The sequence below is a fragment of the Psittacula echo genome, assembly GCF_963264785.1.
Source record: "Psittacula echo genome assembly, chromosome: 2".
Taxonomy (NCBI): domain Eukaryota; kingdom Metazoa; phylum Chordata; class Aves; order Psittaciformes; family Psittacidae; genus Psittacula; species Psittacula echo.
The window spans coordinates 61,053,308-61,074,665 of record NC_137737.1 but is presented as its reverse complement, the minus strand read 5'-3'; the positions used below and the strand labels follow the sequence as shown (position 1 = coordinate 61,074,665).

The 21,358-nt window shown below is 42.1% G+C and overlaps 2 protein-coding genes across 2 annotated transcripts in view; one reads left to right on the top strand and one right to left on the bottom strand.

The window, feature by feature from the left end:
- Positions 1 to 3,558: 3,558 nt before the first annotated feature.
- LRRC14B (leucine rich repeat containing 14B) lies at positions 3,559 to 6,519 on the top strand (the record flags this gene model as incomplete). Its single annotated transcript, XM_080611534.1, has 3 exons — positions 3,559 to 3,943; positions 4,073 to 4,463; positions 5,877 to 6,519. 3 exons carry the CDS (start codon positions 3,559 to 3,561, stop codon positions 6,517 to 6,519), a joined length of 1,419 nt encoding a protein of 472 aa, XP_080467660.1.
- A 9,285-nt stretch (positions 6,520 to 15,804) lies between these two features.
- SMARCD3 (SWI/SNF related BAF chromatin remodeling complex subunit D3) overlaps positions 15,805 to 21,358 on the bottom strand; it is a gene marked incomplete at its 5' end in the record, with an annotated part of 55,179 nt that continues 49,625 nt past the window's right edge. The window contains 4 exons of the mRNA XM_080611075.1: positions 15,805 to 15,917; positions 16,015 to 16,116; positions 18,501 to 18,623; positions 20,814 to 20,949. Of these exons, the coding sequence (XP_080467201.1) occupies positions 15,864 to 15,917; positions 16,015 to 16,116; positions 18,501 to 18,623; positions 20,814 to 20,949 (415 nt within the window). The 3' untranslated portion in view covers positions 15,805 to 15,863. The remainder of the gene's footprint in view (positions 15,918 to 16,014; positions 16,117 to 18,500; positions 18,624 to 20,813; positions 20,950 to 21,358) is intronic.

The window sequence follows — 21,358 nt, the reverse complement described above, 5'->3', positions numbered from 1 at the left end:
AGAAGATTGACGGCCTTTAGGGTAAAGAAGCCTCAAGATCTGCAGTTAGCTGTCTAGCTTATTGGAACATGAACCTTCCTCCTTTCTTCTAGCTTCTCCCTGTTGATTTCCAATGAGGAAATTTTTAAGTGGCAGTAGTTTGTTAAATAAGAAATTAAAATGCCTAATGTTGTGAGCCAAAGCATCCTCCTGATTGTGTCAGTAGTTACCAGCTGTGACTGTTGCATTAACATCTTCCTGATGCTTTAAGCCCTGACAGCAAGGCCTCCTTTACTGACTGGAAGCTTTAAGACCCTTAAAGAATCCAGACATCATGTCATTAATGCTATCCATATATCTTTGTTTCCTAAAAATAACTCTGTAAAGTTGTTTGTCTAGCGTGAGTCATATTAAGAAGAAAGGAATTCAATTGTACAGATCTGTAGGACAAGACTGTTATTCCCTAACCCAGCAAATGTGCAATATGAATAATTATTTCTGTTTCCTCAAATAAGAGGCTGTACTTAGCTATCTTGATACTGCCCCCTTGTAAAACTCAAGGGTATGACTTCATGAGTGGCAGTGAGCTCATTTAACAGCTCACTGCTGCTGAAAGGAGGCTCCTGCTCTTGTATGCTCTTGTCATTTACTGTGTCAAGTCCCTTACTCAATTTAACTCTCAAAGGCAGTGGAAAAGAACTCAGCAATAAACAAACTCTTCCTTTCCCAAACTTTGCAGTTTTACAGTGAGAATTAAGCCAGTGCAAGCTAGGATGCTGAGCCTTGTGGCAGGGAAAAGAAGAGAGGATAAAGGGATAGGGTACAACCTCTCTCCCTTTGAATGGCACCAAGCCATTAGAGGTGTATGTGAAATAACAGGCTGGTTCCATTCCATGGACATGGAAACTTACTTAGAGGTAAAATGGCATCTCCATCAAGCCAAATGTGGGACTGGAAATGGCAGACACCTCTCTGGATTTGCCTCCCAGTGGTTATCTATTCTGTATATGTGCTACCATGAATAACACATTCTAAGGGGACATTACCTGGGTAACTCATATTTTTTTCAGTCTTCTTCTAGAATTAAATGCTCTTTTTAAAAAACTTTTTTCTTCATTTTGTTTAAATCTTCAATCAAGAAAAAATATTTTCTGTTGCCCTTGAACTAACCTGAATTGGTTAAATGTGATATTTTTATATGCTACTAGACGGCATACTAAATACATCTGTCTACTATGATAGATGGTATGACATATTTTATCTAGTCATAGGTTAATAAATGATGTGCCAGCCCATCACAAGCTCTATCTTTCTGGAATGCTTTGGTAGCAGGAAGACCCTGCAACAGAAAATGTGTTTTGGGGGAAGCAAGAGGAGGGAATGCGAGGAGAAAGGAAAAGGCTGCCTGACCTTCCTTCTCATTACTTCTACACCCTTTTTTTCTCTGTCTTGTAAATTGGAAAATAAAATGAATTGTCAGTATGCCAGAGTAAATTGTCTTCCTTTTTATTTCTCAGCAGTGGAAACATTTAATGTTTATTTCTTTAGCAGTCTAGTCAGTTGAAATGCAGCACTATTTGGACCTTTATGTAAGCAATTATCCTCTTGCTTGTAGATTTTTTTAGGGCTCCAATTTGTTAGCTTGTTTTCATGCTTTGAAATTTCCTCTAAGGTGAAATCTAAGGCTGTTAAGATTGCGCTACAGGGAATATCTGAAGTTCTGTAAACATGTTTTCTTGCAGGGCAGCACAAACTTGTATTATTAAAATTATTTTTAATATTTTTTAGCAACACAGAAGGGAAACTTCTGCTGAACTCAGTGTGCACTGTGGTCTTGACTTCTGAGCATTGAGGGAGCCAGATGCAGATATGGTGATCCTAACATTCCAGAAGAGTGATAACGGAACACAAATATGTTGTAGCCAATTATGATATTTACTGATTCTTTCTTTTTTAATCTCCCAGCATCACTTGCCAGCTAATCACTAACTCCAAAAGACTTTATGTTGTAATCGATTCAAGGTCTCAGGTTCACTATTCTCTCCGTCTTAAATCTAACTGATGTTGAAAGTATTTTAGTACTCTAAATATTTTAGAAATATTTAATATTTAAAAACATTTTTACATAAAGGATAAATAAATTCACTGTTTTCAAAGTGCTGTTAGGTGACCAAAGGAAATCACATAAATTATCAACAGGGGTGGGTGGAGAAGGGAGGTGAGTAAACAGGTTCTGATCTCCCCTTTCTTAACTCTTATGCTAGCAGATAGAAAAGCATCTTCAGGTGGAAGTATAACTTCCTGCAGTTGTGTATTCTTAAGGACAGAATTGTCAAGAGAGCAGCTTAAACCAGAATGGCAGTATAAGCTCCAAAACTCTAGGGAACAGGACTTTGGCTTCCCTCTAGCTCTAGTACAGTCCTGACTTGTGAAGATCAGGGCTTTCAGCTTGCTGGGCATGGGTAGAGTTTACGAGATTCTTTAGTAAGTCCAGTAGGAGACAAAACTCTCTGTTCTGGTTTCAGCAGAGAAATTTGCTTACCATCCTATCATTCTTGAAGACGTCTCTGTCGCCCAAGGCTTCCCCAACTTTTTCTTGTACAAATGCCACAGGATGATCACAGCTTATCAAGTTTCATTACAGTTTATTTATCAACAAAATGACCTTGGAATCATCTGTGTAATATTGTTACCATACATTTTAGTTTAAACATTGTTTTATCTTAATTCCTCCTGCATGTAGATACTTAGACCTTCTGCAAGTAGGCAGTAGCATTCTGGAGTTAATTCAGGGGTTTTACCTCCTAGTAGCAGATGCTAACTGATGTACTACTTTCGCTTAGATAGTTGCCTATGAAATGCAAAACTGGAACCCTTAAGCAAAAACATTAGAGGAGTAAGACTAGCCCTGTAAATATTTCTGCTGCCTGATTCAGTAAAACAGCATTTTAGGATCTTTGTAAGGATTTGAGTAAAAATAAAATAATTACCACTCATGTTATAGTAATTATTTTATTCAGATAATTTTAGTGGTTTATGAGATACTTTATTATACCTTGGAGATATGGCAGATCTGCTTAAGGTAAAGCATTGAATTAAGACAGACTGTTTTGACATGTTTCTAAATTTAGTTGTAACCTATCCCTAGAAATCTATCCAACAGAAAAATCACCATGTGAATCTGTGGAATGCAGATCATGTTGTGTTTAAGTTGGAATCCTGACTGTCTTTCTGTACAGCACAGAAAAGATAAATACTCATGTGTATGTGTTGCCTTCATCTTACTGTTCCTGCTGGCGGTGTTCTGTACTTAGCTGAGTTAGCTTTGCTATATGTGAGGGCTGAAATGAAGTAAATGCTCTCTGACCAAAGATCTCACAGTTAATTACTGCAGAATCACTGTGTAGCTCCAAAATAGAAAGCTGAGGATCAGCATGTGACTGTTCATTCTGCCTTCCCAGCAAGGTTTCCGTTAGCAGCAAACAGCAGCTGCAGACAAAAATAGAAGGTGATAAGCAACTAGGATCTTTAGTTAAATGCGAAGTCACTCTCCATGACAGCAAGAAGTCCAGAGGAACAATGAAGTCTCTCCGATTCATTAGTGCTGAAGCATTCGTGTCAAATGCAGAGTTTGTCAGGAAGACTCTTGGTGGTGTAGCCCATAATCTTTTTCCTCTTCTTTTTAAAGCCAGCTATTTACTGGAGCAAGGGGAAGTTATTCATGACTTGGTAAAGAACTGGCCACTTGCTGACTTGAACATTGGAAAACTTTTGGGAACTACTGTGGACTACCAGGAAGATCTGAGCCATAGAACATGCTCAGTGTGCTTGGAAAGCTGTCTGACAGGCCTGAGAGACTACGTGCTGAATCATTCTTCTACCTACATGAAAAAGTTGAAAGTGGTGGACCTCACGGGTATAAAAGATGTTGAAGTTCAGTTTTGTAAGTGTAAGAAGAGAATGGGCAGGTGGACCAGGACACAGGTGCTCTCTAAGCTTTGTTTGGAACTGCTGGTTTACCTGCAACAAACACAGTGCAATCCAGGTACCTTTGAAATCAGTATTGATGTGTTAATTGATTTGTATGTTACAGAGCGGAACTATGAGCTGGTGGTGCAGGCCCTGCTAAAGAAATGCTACTGTCCACTAAAGATCTGCTGTGTGGCATTCAGATCTGACAACCTGGCTTTGCAGAAATTCTTCTACATCATAAAGCTCACTGATCCCCCTTTGCTGCGCAAACTGGAAATAGTTCACAACATTCGCTTGGAAATGGAACACCTGGAAATACTCTTCAACAGTATTCACTTCCCTCTATTGATGTCCTTGACCTTGCCAGCACGAACATTTAATGTGCGGAGGTTCACAGATGCAGATGAAGGGATACTTACTAATATTGGAGAAAAGATGGGTGAAATGACACAGCTGACTGAGCTGAATATATCCTTTTCTATACTCACAGGAAGAATACGGAAACTGCTCAGGTAATTTGGTCATCCAGCTTTTAGTCAAAGTGTAAGGACAGCCCTTCGTGCGCTGTTGGGGAGAATAGGAAGCCAGTGTTATTTAATACATTTAGAAGAACTGACCATTATTAGTTTTCCAGAACCCATCTGACTAGAATGATGAAAATATACTTTTGGCTACCACATAAGAGAGGGGTATACTCAGACATTTTTAATTTGCCATGTTCTTGAGCTTGTATCTCAGTCAGCTTGGCTGGCTTTTGGTGCAAGACCCTAGTCCAGGTATTTTTCAAGGTCTCTAGTGAATTTTTGTCCTCTAAAAACCAGGCAGTAAATCTACTGAGATTCCACAGATACTGTATTTTTAGGTGGGCAGGGGGACAGTAGACTTTGATTTGAGACTTTCATTTTAGTTGTGTCTGTTAATCTCAAAGCAAAAGAGATCTGTTGCTTTTCTGTACAGCAAATTAAGCTAATATATGAATATTCATGATGAATTCCTAGGAAAAAATGACAATTCTCAAAAAGATAACAAGTTGTCAGTGAACAGTGTTCACACTTGAACAGAAAATAAGTTAACTGTATTTTTTAGATGCTGTGAAAAGCAAAAGCATTCAAAAGTTTCATTCAGACAAATCACCTTTGTTTAAAATTCCTCCTGTACAAGGTAATTTCATTTAAAAGATGTGAATGGCACACTGCTTATATTGATAGAAATAAATTACAAGTTCCTAACCTTGATCCAGCTGAGGTCTGTGGCAGAAGTCTCACTAAGATTCAGTATGTATGAAAGGGATCTCTTGATTTTCATCTGTCAGAGCTATTTTATATTCAACTAGAATATCTGCACATAATCTCAGCAACACTTCTTCCACCCTTCATCATCTCAAGGTCTCTTTGCAACTCTAGAAAAAAAATCAATGTGTAAACCTCTTGGGCATTTAAAAATATACTAGAAACAAAACAAGAAAGAAAAACAGATGTCTTGTTAGATTACTGGTTAGCATTCATCTTGGCATGAATCCTTCCTTAATGGAAATTATCTAAATCTCTGGAATTATAACAGCTTTCTACAAGAAGCAGCCACCAATACTTTCATGGTAGTAATGATACACTGTTAATTCAGCAAGTAATAGACACTTGCCAACATGCAACTGGTTACAAAATAGACACATAGGATGTTATCAAATTAATCCCCATTAAAACTACACAGTAGGAGACACATAAAGTAGGAGCTAATTAATGGAACTGATTGCAGGAGGAAAATTACTTGTCATTGTTGGCATATGCTTCGTTTTTTCAAAAGAGTTTAGAAAAATAACAAATATGGCAGACGGCTACATTCACAATGTGAATAGTCACATGTAATTTTGTAAATATAGCATTTCAATGTTTTATGTCATAAAACTTTTTCTGTCTTTAATTCTGCAGCCCGCTAAAAACTCCACTGAAGATGCTGGATGTCTCTAACTGCTCACTGAACCATGCTGATATGGCCTATTTAGCCAACAGCTTCCACGCTAATCACTTAGAAGCCCTGGACCTGAGTGGTCACAGTATACATGACCTTTACCCATCAACATTCTTTAAGCTTCTCAGCCATTCCTCTTCAGTGCTCCGGAGTCTTACCTTGGAGGACTGTAATATCCAAGACACTCATCTCAACATGTTGATTTTAAGTTTAAGTCCTTGTCAGAAACTACAGGAGTTCAAGTTTATTGGAAATCCGCTGTCATCCCAAGCACTTAAACAGCTTTTCACATTTCTCTGTGAACTGCCAATGCTGAAAACTGTGGAGTTCCCAGTTCCAAGGGACTGCTACCCTACTGGCATCACCTACCCGATCGATGACACCAGTCTCTGCAGATTTGATCAAAGAAAATACGAAAGTGTAGCAGAGGAACTTAACCTCATTTTACTCCAAGCAAACAGGGAGGACGTGAAAGCGTCAACTCCACTCTTTGGCAGCTATGATGCAGCTGTTGAGGAGACAAACAATGAACTGGGAGCTTACCTGATCAAGTCCTTCAAAGAGACTTTAGAGAAGTTCACTACTTCTTTGAAAATGAGTTAAAGATGCAACATGGTGATGAGCTGCTGTTAAATCAGAAGCGAGGGTTTTCTAGAACTATACCTTCATTGATCAGTCTTGAGGTTTAATTTCTTGCCTGAATTTACTTCTGATTGAATAGCCTCTGATCATCTGAGGTATTTTAACTACACTGTTACTATTGCATACAACTTACATAAGCACTATTTGCTCACAAATGAGGACCCTTAAGAGCTTATTATTTTTCACAAAAGCACTTTATTTCTCAATAAAACAATAGGTGTCTAAGCTTGGTTGATTTCCTTTGGATTCGGCAATGGGGCTTGTTATCCCTACAGAAAAGACAAGAAAGCCCTTTCCCAAGCCCAACAGTTTGTCTAGAAGATTGTGCACCAATCCTCACCTATGGCTCCCTAAATCAATCTTTGTTTTGTCCTTGGCCATCCAAATTCAGCATTCTGTGTTTAATCCAGTACATTGCCAGTAGTGGGGGATGTATAAAAGCTTCCATGTCTCTATGCCTCTCTCTTCTACAGAGGCAAGCATGATAAAACCTCCTTTTGCATGGGGAATTACAGAGGTTGTCAAACACATTGTGCTGGTGAGGAGTAAAGTTCCATACTGACGAGTCAGCAGACCAAATGGCTGGCTGACAGCAGCTGATTTTCCCCTACTTCCTCCAGTAATATAAAGAGGATTCTGCTGAAGCTCTTGCCAAACATTTTACAAAGGCATACCAGGATAGTGCTGCACAGCCATGCTTCTGATGTCAGCAGGTAATTGCCTCAAACTGCTCCCTTTGTTCAATCAGTTTCTTGGCTGATAGAATGTATCCTGCTGCTTTCAGCTCTTTTAAAGAAAGTCTAGGACAGCGGTAATAACGCAAAAAAGGCTAGTTTCAAAAACACATACAGAAAAATGTATCCAATGCCAATTTCAAAAAATGTGGAAAAGGGACAAGGTGGGTTGCTGAGTAACTAGTTCATCTGCATAAAACTGCCCTCTCCTGCCAGGACTGTGCATTGTTCTGCTACAGAATTAACAACCACTGCCTGGAAAACAAAAAAATGAAAATCACATTCATTTGGCAAGCTCCACCCAAATGTATTTGAGTGACAGAGTAAAGAGAGTCTCAGACCTCCACACACACTGTGTTGGAACGCGCATAAAGGGGCCAACAGGGTGTCAGGGTGCAGCCACAGGGCCCCACAAAACAAATCTGGGGAAAGTATTGTAAGGGAGGGGGAAGAGTACTGGGAGGGGAAGAGTACTAAAAGTGGGGGTGTACTATTTCCTACATTTAGAATCACAGAATTATAGAATCAACTGGGTTTGAAAGGACCTTTAAAATCATCGGGTCCAACCGTTACCCCCGGAATGACAAAACCACCACTACCCCATGTCACTGAAGGCCTCATCTACACGGTTTCTGAACTCTCCCAGGGATGGTGATTCCATTTCCTTGGCAGCCTGTTCCAGTACCTGATTACCCTCCCTGTGAAGAAATTTTTCCTAATATCCAGTCTAAACTTCCCCTAGTGCAACTTGAGCCCATTACCTCTTGTCATATCATTAGTTACTTTGGAGACCAGCCACCTTCCTGCTCCATCCTCCTCCCAAGTAGCTGTAGAGAGTGCTAAGGCTCTCCCTGAGCCTTCTCTTCTCCAGACTAAACAACCCCAGCTCCCTCAGCCGCTCATCACACTTGTGCTACAGACCCTTCACCAGCTTTGTTACCCTTCTCTGGATCTGCTCCAGCACCTCAGTGTCTTTCTTGCACCTGAGGGGCCCAGAACTGAACACTAGACTCCAGGTGCGGCTCCCAGGGAACTCCCTGGGGCTGCCCTGACTCGACTCACTTCCAGCTGACTGGAACCTGCCGCACCAGGCAGATTGAAGCTCCCCGTCCCACCACTCCCAGCAGCCAGCGGGCAGGAGACACCCCTGCACACGCCGAAGAGACCCACTCGTCTCATGGATGTCCTCAACCTTCATCAGTCGCAGCCACCCGCACCCACCACGCCCCCGCTACTATCGCGGGACACCGCGCATGCGCCGGCTGCCGGCAGAGAGCGAACGCCCAGCTGCAGCGCCGCGCTTCCGCCACGAGGCGGCAGCACTCGCAAGCACCCGGCCGTTGCTTTGCTTACCCTGAGGCACCGCAATCCCGTCGCCGGCGGGCGGTAGCGTGGAGCACTCGCAGCACCAACACCGTTTGGTCGCCGAGGGGCAACAGCGAGGGCAGCGGGGGCGCTTTCCATCGTGCTTGCGGCCATGTGTCGGAGCGATCCCAGGCACAGCTACAGGTTGGGCGGAAAAGTGATTCAGAGCAGCCCTACGAAGAAGGACTTGTGGGCGTTGGGTGACGAGAAGCTCAACGTGACCCGGCAGTGTGTGCTGGCAGCCCAGAAACCAACCATGTCCTGGGCTGCATCACCAGCAGCGTGACCAGCAGGTCGAGGGAGGGGATTCTTCCCTTCTGTTCCAGTCTCATGAGATCCCACTGGGATTACTGTGTGTAGGGTCCTCAACAATAGAAGTACATAGACCTGTTGGAGTGAGTCCACAGGAGGCCACGAGGAGGATAAAGGGGCTGGAGCACCTCCCACACAAAGACTGAGAAAATTTGGGCTGTTCAGCCCAGAGAAGGCTGCATGGATACCTCATAGAAGTGCCTGAAGGTGCCTATAGGGATGCTGGAGAGGAACTCTTTGTCAGGGACTGTAGTGATAGGACAAGAGGCAATGGATTCAAACTGAAACAGGGCAGATTTGGTTAGATATAGGGAAAAAAGTCATTGCGGTGAGAGTGGTGAGGCCCTGGCGCAGGCTGCCCAAGAAAGCTGTGGCTGCCCCATCCCTGGCAGTGTTCAATGCCAGGTTGGATGGGGCTTGGAGCAACCTGGTCTAGTGGAAGGTGTCCCTGCCCGTGGCAGGGAGTTGGAACTGGATGAGCTTTAAGGTCCCTTCCGACCCAAAGCAGTCTATAGTCGCAGCGCTGCAGCAGCGGTATCTGGTATCGCTTACCCCGCGCGCACGCGCGGCACGCGAGGTGCGGCACCGACGTTTGGGCGTTAGGCGGCAGTAGCGAGCGCGCTGCTCCAGGTGCTGTACCGAATGTTGGTCACCGGGCGGCAGCGTCGCCCCGCGTCCCAGGACTACAGCTCCCGGCGTGCTCGGGAGGCAGCCGTCCCTCCTTTTTGATCTTCCGGGGACACCGTTCCCTCCCGTCCTGTCCCGTCTTGTCCGGCGCAGACGCATCGGGTACCCGCAGCGACCGCAACCCTGGGCTCCCCAGAGTGGCTTCGGGCACAGGCCCTCCCTCCCTAGCCTTGTGCCGATCTGAGCCTCCGCCACAAACCTCGCCGGCCTCGGCACCCGCCTCACTCGGCGACGGCTCCGCTGTTCCCCTGGCTCACACCGGCCCACTAACAAGTCGCAGGAGCGAGCCTGCTCAGGGCTCGGGGCCCCCGACATCTCCCCTGCCTCGGGCTCCTGGGAGGTCGGTCGGCTTCCGGACCGATGGGCTGAAGGGCGGAGCCCACCGAAACACGAGGAGCAGGGCGCAGGACACTAGGAGGAACAAGCGGCTGCCAGCCGGAGAGTAGCGAGAAAGCTTGAGGCAGGTACCGGGACAGCAAGAGAAAGCCATAAAAGACTGGTACAAGAGAAATGACAGGCACAGCAAGACCGGAGGGTGAAGGAATCAGGGGTGGAGAAAGAAACAGGAGCGTCAGAGGAGGAGAGGCAGAAAGAGGGAGTAGGAGCAGGACAGATAATGAAAAAGACCTCAGATGGGCAGCACAATAGAGATTAAAAAAAGAACAAGGGCAGGGAACAAGAGAGACGTCTTCCTTTCCTTTTTCACCCTTCTCACTTTCTACTCTTCACCCACCTCACTTCTTTGTCATTCTTTCCTGACACTGTTGGGCTAAGAAACTTTAACCCAGAAACAAAACCTCCTTCACTGAGCTGAACTGTAGCTTGCTCATCCTGACAAAGGTTTCTGATATTACTGGCTCTGTAGTACCTCTGTTGGGAGGCTGTGTGCTGTTTACACAACTTAGTCCAGGATCCTCTACAGTGAGAATTTGTGCCAGAGCTTAGCACTAGTGACTAAAGTAAATGAAGCCTTAGGCTACTTGAACTGTACTTTAACCTTTGTTTTTATCTATGGAAATGTAACTGGTAGATAAGTATAACTTTACAGTATATTATGTAACGAAAGATAAGGAAATGTCTCAAGACACAACAAAAAGGGTGCCTGGAGGCTGTGGGAGCAAATCAGAAGAGGAAAAAAAACAAGACTGTGCAAACAGGTTTGTATGCACCTTAAGTGCCACCAGGAAATCAAGGAACCTGTAGAGATTATGAAATGCAGGAACAATCAACAGGCAGGTCCCTCTGGAGAGGCACCCAGCTCGAGTTGTAACTGCTGTATTAAACACAGTGGAAAAGGAACTCTGATTCTTTTATTAAAGTGGAGGTGACATCTATGTAATTCCTACCACAGTCTAGGTGGTGCCTGTATTATTTTCTACAACACCTCTGAGCCTTCAAGCTCTAGGCCCAGCTGCAACTTGGTTGTTGACAGTAACAGTGATAATGATAAATGAACTCCAGTGGTAAGGATTTTTCCTGGAAAGGAGCCAGACCTCTCCAGTAGTAAGGATTTTTCTCTGTTTGATTATGAAAATGGTTGAAGATGGAATCCAGTGAAGAAACGAATTTACGTAAGAAAGATCCAAACAGCAACAGTTCTCACCTTTCTAAAGTCCTATGCAAACCTGTGTATGTTTAACCCTGTGTATGGGTGTGTGCAGGTGCATGCAAAGCTGAACAGAAATCCGAAAACTTGAGAATAGTAGGAGCAGAAAGAAACCAACTGTACTTGTCTTTGTTAAGATACGTAAGGTTAGTGCAAAAGATACAAAGAAACAAAGTATTTATTGTTAAAAGCTTTTCTACGAATCACTCAGCATCATACAATGAAGATATGGTGGCTACAGGGTAGAGGGAGTTTCTTCTCCCTCTCCCCCTCTTTATACACATATTTGCTCACTCTCACAAACCCACAGTTGTATTTTTCTTTTAATGGAGTTCCTTTCTTCAGTGAGATTGGAAAAGGTGTTTTTCATACAGGATCTGGCAGAACAGATACATCCTATTAAACAACAGAGCAGTTACAGAAAGGAGACCTCTTTCTTCAGGAAAAAAGAGCTTTCTTTTCCCCCTCATCTCTTTGCCATAAAAGGGTTATCAAGACACCAAAAAAAAAAAACAGGCCAAAAAAAAACCCCAATATCGAATTAGCATTTTGGCAAAATTAGGAACCCAAGGATATGCCCCAATATTGACGTATGCACTAATATTTTCACTTGGCTTCCACAGAATAAATTCTAAACAATGTGGTTTAAAAAATTTGCCAGCTGAAACGACGTCTGCACTACAACTACTCACCCTACTAAGCTGAACAACTGAATCCCTGTTAATAACAGTGGAAAATGTTTTGACAGTATGTCTCAAAGTTACTTGCAGAACATTTGGTTTTGTCCTGCCTGCCCATTTCCCAGGCTACATCCAAGTTGAGACTGGCTCTCTCCCACATGCTCTCTACAGGTAAACATACACACATGCACACAGCATATACAGACTCATGTAGACTGTGCTATTTCCAAAGTACTTTGCACATTATCCTGTGCTAAGTCTTACAGACACTTCAGTGGTGCTCTGCTCCATCTTTTTATTTCATTTTCTACTGCTGTATTCTCTCTATTCCATAATCATTTGTTTTCCCTTAACTTTCTAAGAAACGCCTGGTCTGAATCCTGACTCATGGCCAACAGCACAAAGGACTAAAAAAAGTGTTTCGAACCTGGCATGTCAATACTTAAGCTCCCAGACAGCTTTATCTTCTACTGGTACTCCAGAATTCTGTTTTAACCCTCTCCTAGTTTGATGCTATATTTCCTAACAATCTATATTATCATCTATGCATTAAATACTTCTACGCACAGAATGTTTTCTTGCAATATACACAGATTTGTATTGTACTGTGGCAGCAACTGAAGACTCCAAAACACAGAATCACAGAGTGGTTCAGGCTGAAGGGACACTAAAGATCATCTAGTTCCAAACCCCTGCCATGGGCAGGGTCGGCTTCTACTAGACCAGGTTGCTCTAAGCCCTGTCCAGCCTGGCCTTGAACACTTCCAGGGATAGAGCAGCCACAGCTGCTTGGGGCAACCTGTGCCAGGGCCTCACCACCCTCACAGGGAAGAACTTCTTCCTAATATCTAATGTAAATCACCCCTCTGTCAGTTTAAAGCCATTCTCTCTTGTCCTGTCACTACATGCCCTCGTAAAAAGTCCCTCTCCAGATTTCTTGCAGGCTCTCTTTAGGTATTGAAAGGTTGCTCTAAGTCTCCCTGGAGCCTTCTCCAGGCTGAACAAACCAAACATCTTCTTTTCATTTTTTATACACACAAAAGGACAACCATTCTGAACTTAAAATGAATTTATCATTCACAATCTGCTACAATTACATGCCTGTTCAGTACCACTACCACTTCATTTTCATATGCCCAAGCATATGCCCAGTATTCCTCCATTATTTCTCTTCAAATATAATTTCTCTTTTTGCGAACAAGCAAGCTCCTGGCTGCATTCCTGGAAGAGAGGACAGAATTTCTCTCTGTCTCTTCAGTAAAACACCTGAACACAGGAAAAAAGCATCAAAATCTCAAGTCCCAGTTTAATCAAAGGAAACACACCTGACAGCTATTCCTAAGACTCACTGTTGTTGACTATTCTTTTCATGTACAGTAGGAATATGGTCAGAGGGATGTAAGAATTTAGATTTTGGATTGCCATCCTCAGTGTCATCTGCAGTGGCTGACTCATGCACGTGCATGCATGGACACACGCATACATACACACTTCAGTACAGCATTGGTGCTTTACACAGATTCACCTTCCAGTGATGCTGTTGTGAACACTGGGCAGCAATACCACATTAGTTTCATTAGCTTGCTCTGAGACAGACTTGGAAATAGATCCATCCAATTAATTCAACAGAGAGATTCTAAAAGCAGGCTGGACTCCGTTATGTTGCCAGCTGTGGCACATGACTGAAATTTCTCTCCACAAATATTTGCCACTTCAATGGGAAAGTTCTCAAAACACAAAATTCCTTGGCAGACATCCCATAGGCATCTATCTCAGTCCCATGCCCTTCTCAAATCCTTGCATATCATTCTCCGCATTTCTTATTCCTTGAGACTGAATGCATCCCCTGAATGTAGCTGCTCTGTTTACCACATACAGAAAAGAGTTTTATACACTGGACAGCATGCACACAACTGACACAGCAGCATAATAAATATGGAAGCACAGTAGCAGACGATCCCCACTGTTTTCCCTCATAATGCTTGCTTGTATTCCAATTAGTGGAGTCCTACAGAAAGTAAGATTTCAAGTCTGGCAGCCTCACAGCCTCTCACCATACCCCGTTTAAGACTGCAAGATTTCACGTTTTACTGCAAAAAGAGGTTTTAACACAAAAAAAGTTCCAAACAAAGCCATTCCTGGTAAAAGGCCTCCAGCAAAGAGGTACAGCTATGCTTTTTCTCACACCAATGGTTCTGCATGATGGTACTACCATCATGACTGCAATCAAATGTAAATTTTCCATTATATCTCTTGAACACAATGGACAGAGTAAAGGCTATAGCAATATTAATGTGAAAGCACAGGTATTAAATGAAGGGGTGGAAGAGAAGACTATCTCTTTTGTGACTGGACAGAAGAAACTTCAAGTTCGACATAGAAAGAAATTGGCAAAGATAGCAGAAGAGAGAAGGACAATACTACAGCAAAGTGCATTATTCAGAAGAGCTGTCTCCTGTACCACATGTGAATTTGATTATCTTTCCAAGAAAGTGAAAGGAGATGCAAAGGAGTAACCTAAGAGCATTTTGAGTGCCACATCATCTGGACAGTTACAATCTGGCAGCTGCTTTTTGCACTAGAAATCATGTTGGGCCATTAATTACGGACTAATCTATGCACTACAAAAAATGAGGAGTGAGAGGAGGATTTAATGAGGATGTCCCTGCGTCCGATTAAATACGGTTTAAATTCCCATAGTATGAATTTGTTGTACATTTACAAAGAACATGGTTTCAATGCAATACGTTCTCTGTGCTATTTAAGGCTGATAGGGCTTTATAACTCAACAGCATCCTGTATGACCAGTATGTATCATGTATGGGGGAACCAAATCATTCATAGTAAGAGGCAGTTCACCTATAATCAAAATGTGAGACCTGTTAGCATCTTGAAGTAAAGAGAAAACTGCCACATTATAAGAAGTTAAGCTGCTTGGATTCTGCACCAACTTAACAATTAGGGAACTTCTTTTCAGTGCAGATCCCTACTGGCACACAGAGAAACATTTAAGATGTCTTGTATTTTACATATATGCTTATATTTACATATCTGCTGTGTTCAAGGCAGGTATCAGCAAAGCACCATTAAGTTGTTCTCATTTTCTCAGAATGCCTCATTTCTTGCTCCAACCTCAGCTTTGCTAATACCACTGACATTAAGGATGCCTAAGAAGCTCTTATCCCTCGGATAATTCTCTTCCTCTCAGTACAGCACACTGATGATACCCATCTACAGATAATGTAAATCAGTCTACCTTTCACTGCACGGGCAAAGGAAAAAAGAAGTATTAGAATTTGCGGAAGAGATGTCCTGACTATGCTTCTTTCTTCCAGAGGGGCTCTTCATTCCAGGAGTGAAAATCCTCCTAGTTTCTTCTTTCCCATGGTGAGATGGCTTCTTGTACTGTTCCAGCTGGAGTAAAAAATCTATTCAGGAATGTAAAGCATTCCATAGCTATAAGAAAGACTATCTTGTCTAATTCCAGAGAAGTTACTATTTGAGACTCTTAGGTAAATAGGATGAGAACTGCATTTATTTCTCTAAATCTGTAGTCTCCTATAACACCTATCTCAACCTCCCCCTTCAGTGCCACCCACAATTCTATGCATAGCCCATTAGGATTTGCTGTGTAGTGTCTGAACTCTCCACTAAAACTTAAAAATGTGCGTTGATGAATGAACCTTTAATCTTCTTTAACACTGACACTTGTATGGCGCTGTCTCTGGCCTGGAATTGTTTGAGACACCCCCCATGGGCAAGATTTTCAAGGGTCACTCAAAGCTGGTGTTCTGACTGGTGTGCTGATGGTACATTCTCATCCAGTCAGGAAGCAGGTCCATGTGTAACAGTGAGCTAAGTAACACTGGAAAGTCCACTGGTTTGGTGGTCATGATGCCAATGGGATCTTGTGAACAGTACTTATGTGTTGCGCACTCCCAGAGATTGTTCCAGTTCCTGCCGGCGCTGCTGGATCTGAAAGTAAAAGAGAAACTGTACAGTTTAGCAGATTCAGTTTTTTAGTGGCAGAAGATTCATTTATAAGCCAGCAGTGTGGATAATTCCTTCATACCTTGCAGTAGAAATATCTGCTCACAGCCTCTTGAGACCATGGCTCGTGATAAAATTCAGCTCTGCGTTCTTCCTCTGGGTTTCCAACTACATCAGTCATCACCTGTGACAAAAATAAAAATGTTTTTCATTATAGCTCTTCTACCACGTAAAGAAACGTAAAGAGATTTACCTAAAGTCAAATTTTATCTGTATTACTGCATTAAAAATGTTCAGGACCATTCTTTAAGCCCAAGGCAAATGGACAATGAATGGCACGTGTGCTTAATTACCAAAACAATATGGTCACATACAAACTGTCAGCTGTGAACAGCTCCTAACCTCTGCTTTCTCTGTGCCAAGGAATAATTCTAAACACCAGTAGTTGCCCTGGCCAAGTGCCACAATCACTAACAGTGTAACAGCATGGATAGCTTAGTTCCAGCACCCACGAAAAGTTTGCCAGCACCATCTATTTTATTAGCCTATGTATTCAAAGAACCTCAGTAGTTACCCATACACAGGGTAACAGTTTGAAATTATTAATGTATTCACATTAGATTGAAATACAAATCTATATTAGTGTTGCCCTTATCTCAAAGTGTATTTTACCTTGATTTCAAGAAAAGTTCTGATGGCAAAAGCATTAAGGAAAAATCATTCTACTGAAGTGTGAGGAACAAAAAACCCTAGTAATTCCAAAAAATCCTGAGCTGATTTTCCAGTCTCTATACAGCTACCAAGAAAGCAGGATTTGAACAGAAAGTTGTTTAAGGAATTAGTGGATGAGACCACCTGGAAAACTGCCCTTAAGGACAAAGAAGCTGAACAGATCTGGCAGCTCTTTAAGGACATTTTTCTTAGAGCAAAAGAGCGCTAGATCCCCATTTGTACGAAACAGGGCAAGGAAGGCAGAGACCAGCATGACATAGCTAGGACCTCCTGGTCAAACTAAAGCATAAGAAGGAAATGAACAGGCAGTGGAACTAGGGACTTGTATCTTGGGAAGAATATGGGGATGCTGCCCAGATGTGTAGGGATCAGCTCAGGAAAGCTAAGGCCAGCTGGAGCTGGATTTGTCCCTCTACTCTGCTCTTGTGAGATCCCACCTGCAGTACTGTGTCCAGCTCTGGGATCCACAGTACAAGAAAGACATGGAGCTGTTGGACTGGGTCCAGAGGAGGCCACGAAAATTGTGACGGGGTGAAACACCTCTCCTATGAAGAAAAGATGAGAGAGCTGGAGTTCATCCTGGAGAACGGAAGGCTCTGGAGAGACCTTACTGTGCCGTTCAATACTTCAAGGAGTTTTTTAAGAAAGGGGGGGGACAGACTTTTTACCAAGGCCTGTAGTGACAGGAAAAGGGACAACAGTTTTAAACTGAAAGAGGGTAGGTTTAAATTAGATATAAGAAAGACTTTTTTACAATGTGGTTGATGAGGCACTGGCACAGGTTGCCACAAGAAGCTGTAGCTTCCCCATCCCCGGCCAGACTGGACAGGGCTTGGAGCAACCTGGTCCAGTGGAACGTGTCCCTGCCCATGGCAGGGGGTTGGAACTTGATAAGCTTTAAGGTTCCTTCCAACCCAAGCCATCCTATGATTCTGTAAAAAAATAACATTCGGATGACTAAGTCTGCAGCATCACAGAATTAAGGGTAAATATAAAACTGTTCACATGTTTTGCAGAGTAGTATTGTGCAATTATAATTCTGATGTGAGCAGGGCAGATATCGAGAAGGCCCTTATGGGACTGTTTGTCAGTCAGGGAGAGCACTGAACAAGTGTTCTAAGAAGAATGTTCAGTCAGAGAAGCTCTACAGCAACTTAGTTTTTAAGCTCCTCAAGCTTAAAAGGTGCTTTATTTAAACATTCTTTCAAATGCCTGTCCCCTTTTGAATACAGTGTAAATAATAATAATCATAATCTTAACAGAGCTTTTGGAAGACAATTGACTAAGAAACTAGACATTTCTATTTGAAAGATACAATTTTATTAAAATAATTTCATTGATTAATACATCTGATTTTGAGGTATCTTTATGAGGAACTTTACGAGGAACAAATTACTAATTTTTGTTGGCAAACAACTGAACTTGTTTACATTCCATTTCTTAGGTACCTCAAAGCTAAGCTCAAAGGCAGCTCATATTTAATGCGCCTATTTATTAAATAAGATTAAATTATGAACTAACAAAATACTCAAATTGTGTTATTGTACACAATATAGCTTTAATTTTACAGAATACACCAACACAGCCCTGCACTTCACTCTTGCTGTCTGACCACAAATTCACCCACCATTAAGCACAGCTGTTCTGCTGGAAGTGGAATACAGCCTAAGCTGCCTTTCCTGCATACTGTCTGCTCTGGGATTGCAGTATTCCACTCACTGCCTGTCTTTCACCAGCTTTCCATCCTGGATGTTTTAGCTATAGACTGTATATGCACTAAGATAAAATTCTTACATTCTGGTTCCACTATTCATTCTTCTTCAAACCTCAGCTTACCTTAAGATCCCTACTTTGGGACCGGAGAAGGTCTTGGATGTATCCTTTGGGATCTTTGGAGAAACTCAGCATGAAATCACGTTGTATTTTTAGCTGATTTATGGATTCAATTGTCTCATGAATCTGACAGAAAAAAACAAAGCAGATGTACTTAATTCTTCTCCTGATCCAGTAACCCTGAGGTGAGCCCTATTAGCATTTCTTGTGAAGTACAAAGGTGACAGTTATGTACCACAGACTTGCGCAGGTCCCCATGGCTTTCTCCCTTCAAAGAGGGAGTTAACCACAATCCTGCAATTACATTTTGGTTTCACCTGTACTTCTGCTATACAGGTATGTACGGGATTCTTCTTCACTTCCTACGCTGAACTGCTGAATAGGATGCTATATACAATATTGAAGAGCTAAGTCATATCACTATACAATGTAATAATTTCCTGTGTATAATTAGTCTTTCTGACAACTCTGAGATTTTTCAGGAAAGACGCTATATAATATGTCTTTAGACAGTGCCCCATGCAAGAAAGCAGTTACTGCCCAGGTTAATCATCATCATATCTTCAATACCTTGCTGTGATCCTTAAAATTTCTAGTGATTGCCTGATCAAGTCCACATTTAATTAACTCACATAACAGCCACGACTTTTAGATTTTTTTCTTACGAGAAAGCCCATTAAAGGCACCAAAAAGAGTGTGAACAATGCAAAATCAGGAGTATGGAAGGTTTATAGAAAATGAGTCACATCTTCAGAAATATTATGAAAAAATTGAGCATTAGCCATCAAGGAAGAATGAAGACTCCAAAAAGTCCTAAAGTCAAGGTCCTATAATCATCCTGGATAACAAAACAAATATGATCAGTGGGAGGACAGTTGATGAATCATTTGCACATACACACACAGAAAAGCAAACTTTTGCTATTCCATTCCTTTCAAATTCCAATTTGACATTTTAAACCTGTCTTGTTTAGTTTCATGTGCACATCTATTTTGCCACAACAGCTAATGTGGCCAGGCACATGGGGAAAATAATCCTTCCCTGATCTCGCTGTGCCATCAAGGCCACTAGTATATGCACAACTATATGGTATGTTAACAGAAGAGAGCTGCTGTCAACTTAAAATCATTCCTTATTTGGGAAAATGATGTAGCCATGCTGGAGAGAATTCTGTTGGCATGCACTGAGTTTCCACTAGAGGACTCTGTGGCAGCACAGCAATAAATGGTACAGATGATAACAATGCAGCAGCCTGTGCCAGTTTACTTAGAAGTTACTTCAGAAACTTCACTAATCATAGCTTGCTGTCTGCTGTAGGAGGTGCTCGAAAAAAGGAGTGATGCAGACATGGGAAATGGTGGGCTGAACTGGAAATGGAATAATGCTATGCATGCTGCATGCAAGCCTATATAGCTGGGAACCAATTGGCTGAGCAGCTGCCCTGCTGCAAAGGACCTTTCTCAAGAGCCATAAAACAAAAGATGCCGCAATAGCTACCAGAATACACAGGATTGCTAGTGTCCATCCCCCCTTTAAAATCATATGAAGACCAGAGTTTAACATATTTGTTTGTAGTAGAGGTAAACAAACAGAAACTGGGCCTATCTGTTTGTGAAATAAGTCATCTCTGGTCCACAAAGTCACACCTCTTCTTCCCTTGCTCTGAGAAGCCACTTTTGTTCATCCCTTACCAAGCTAAACCAGCCATTTACACACATGCCAAAAGCTGGCTAACAGTCCCCACTACATGATAATACAAGCCTGCAGAGCTCACCACTGCTGTAAGACAGATACTGTTATTTAAAGTACACATGATCCTTTTTCAATAGCCCTGAAAACAATTCTGCCAACTGCTCCAACTGATTTTTCTTCTACGCATTTTCCATATTTGCACCTACAGCAGAGAGCTGTTCTGCAACCAAATATGCACAAGACACATTCAGAGTATGACATTCTCTTAGCTTTGCTTTATAGCAATTTAGCAAGATACCATGACCCCTCAGTAAGAAGTTACAGTCAAACAGTTCAGATGATTATTGAACGCCAGGGGACTCATTATACTACCTGTGAAACTCTGTTTCTATCCCCTTGGCAACTGTGTCAAGCCCTGGATCACATCCTAACCAGCAATGCCACTCACTCCTCTGCATTACCATTGCATGTGGCTGATTCATCACTTGAAAGCACATCCAATTGAGAAGCCCCTGTCTTGTAACAGTACTGTCTTTGACATGTGACACCAAGCCCACATGAAGGTACACAATGCCATGTGATACGCAATATATGCCATGTGACACCTTACTCCTGGGCTAGTACCTTGTTGTCCAATGCTGTAATCTCCTGTTGGTTAGCTGTCGAGAGAAGAAAACTACTCATCTGTCCCTTTAATGGGTCTTCAACTTCTACATCTATGTCATAACAAGCTGTCTTCTTCTGATCGTTTGGGTCAACACTATAGAGAGTATAACAGAAGATCATTAGAACTGCCATAATGAATCAGAATAAATATCCATCCAGCCAAGAATACATTCTTTTGCAGTCTTTGCACATCTATTGCAGATGCTTGGAAGAGTTTAAGAACAGAGTATCTTTATATATTTGTATATTTGTATATCCTAGTATATTCTCTCATCTTTCATCAATCAGAATTCAGAGGCTCTTTGCTGTCTCTCTGCCCCTGGAAACATAACCATCAGTTCCTTGTCATTTTTATTCAAGACAATGACTATCTCTGAGGACCTCAGCTTTTTTTGGTCCACCAAATAGGTCACTGAGTTGTCTTCAATTACAGTTTATATATAGCTATCAATCTACATGGTAGTCAAGCTGCTTTTTGATTACTGTGTTTTATACACTTGAAT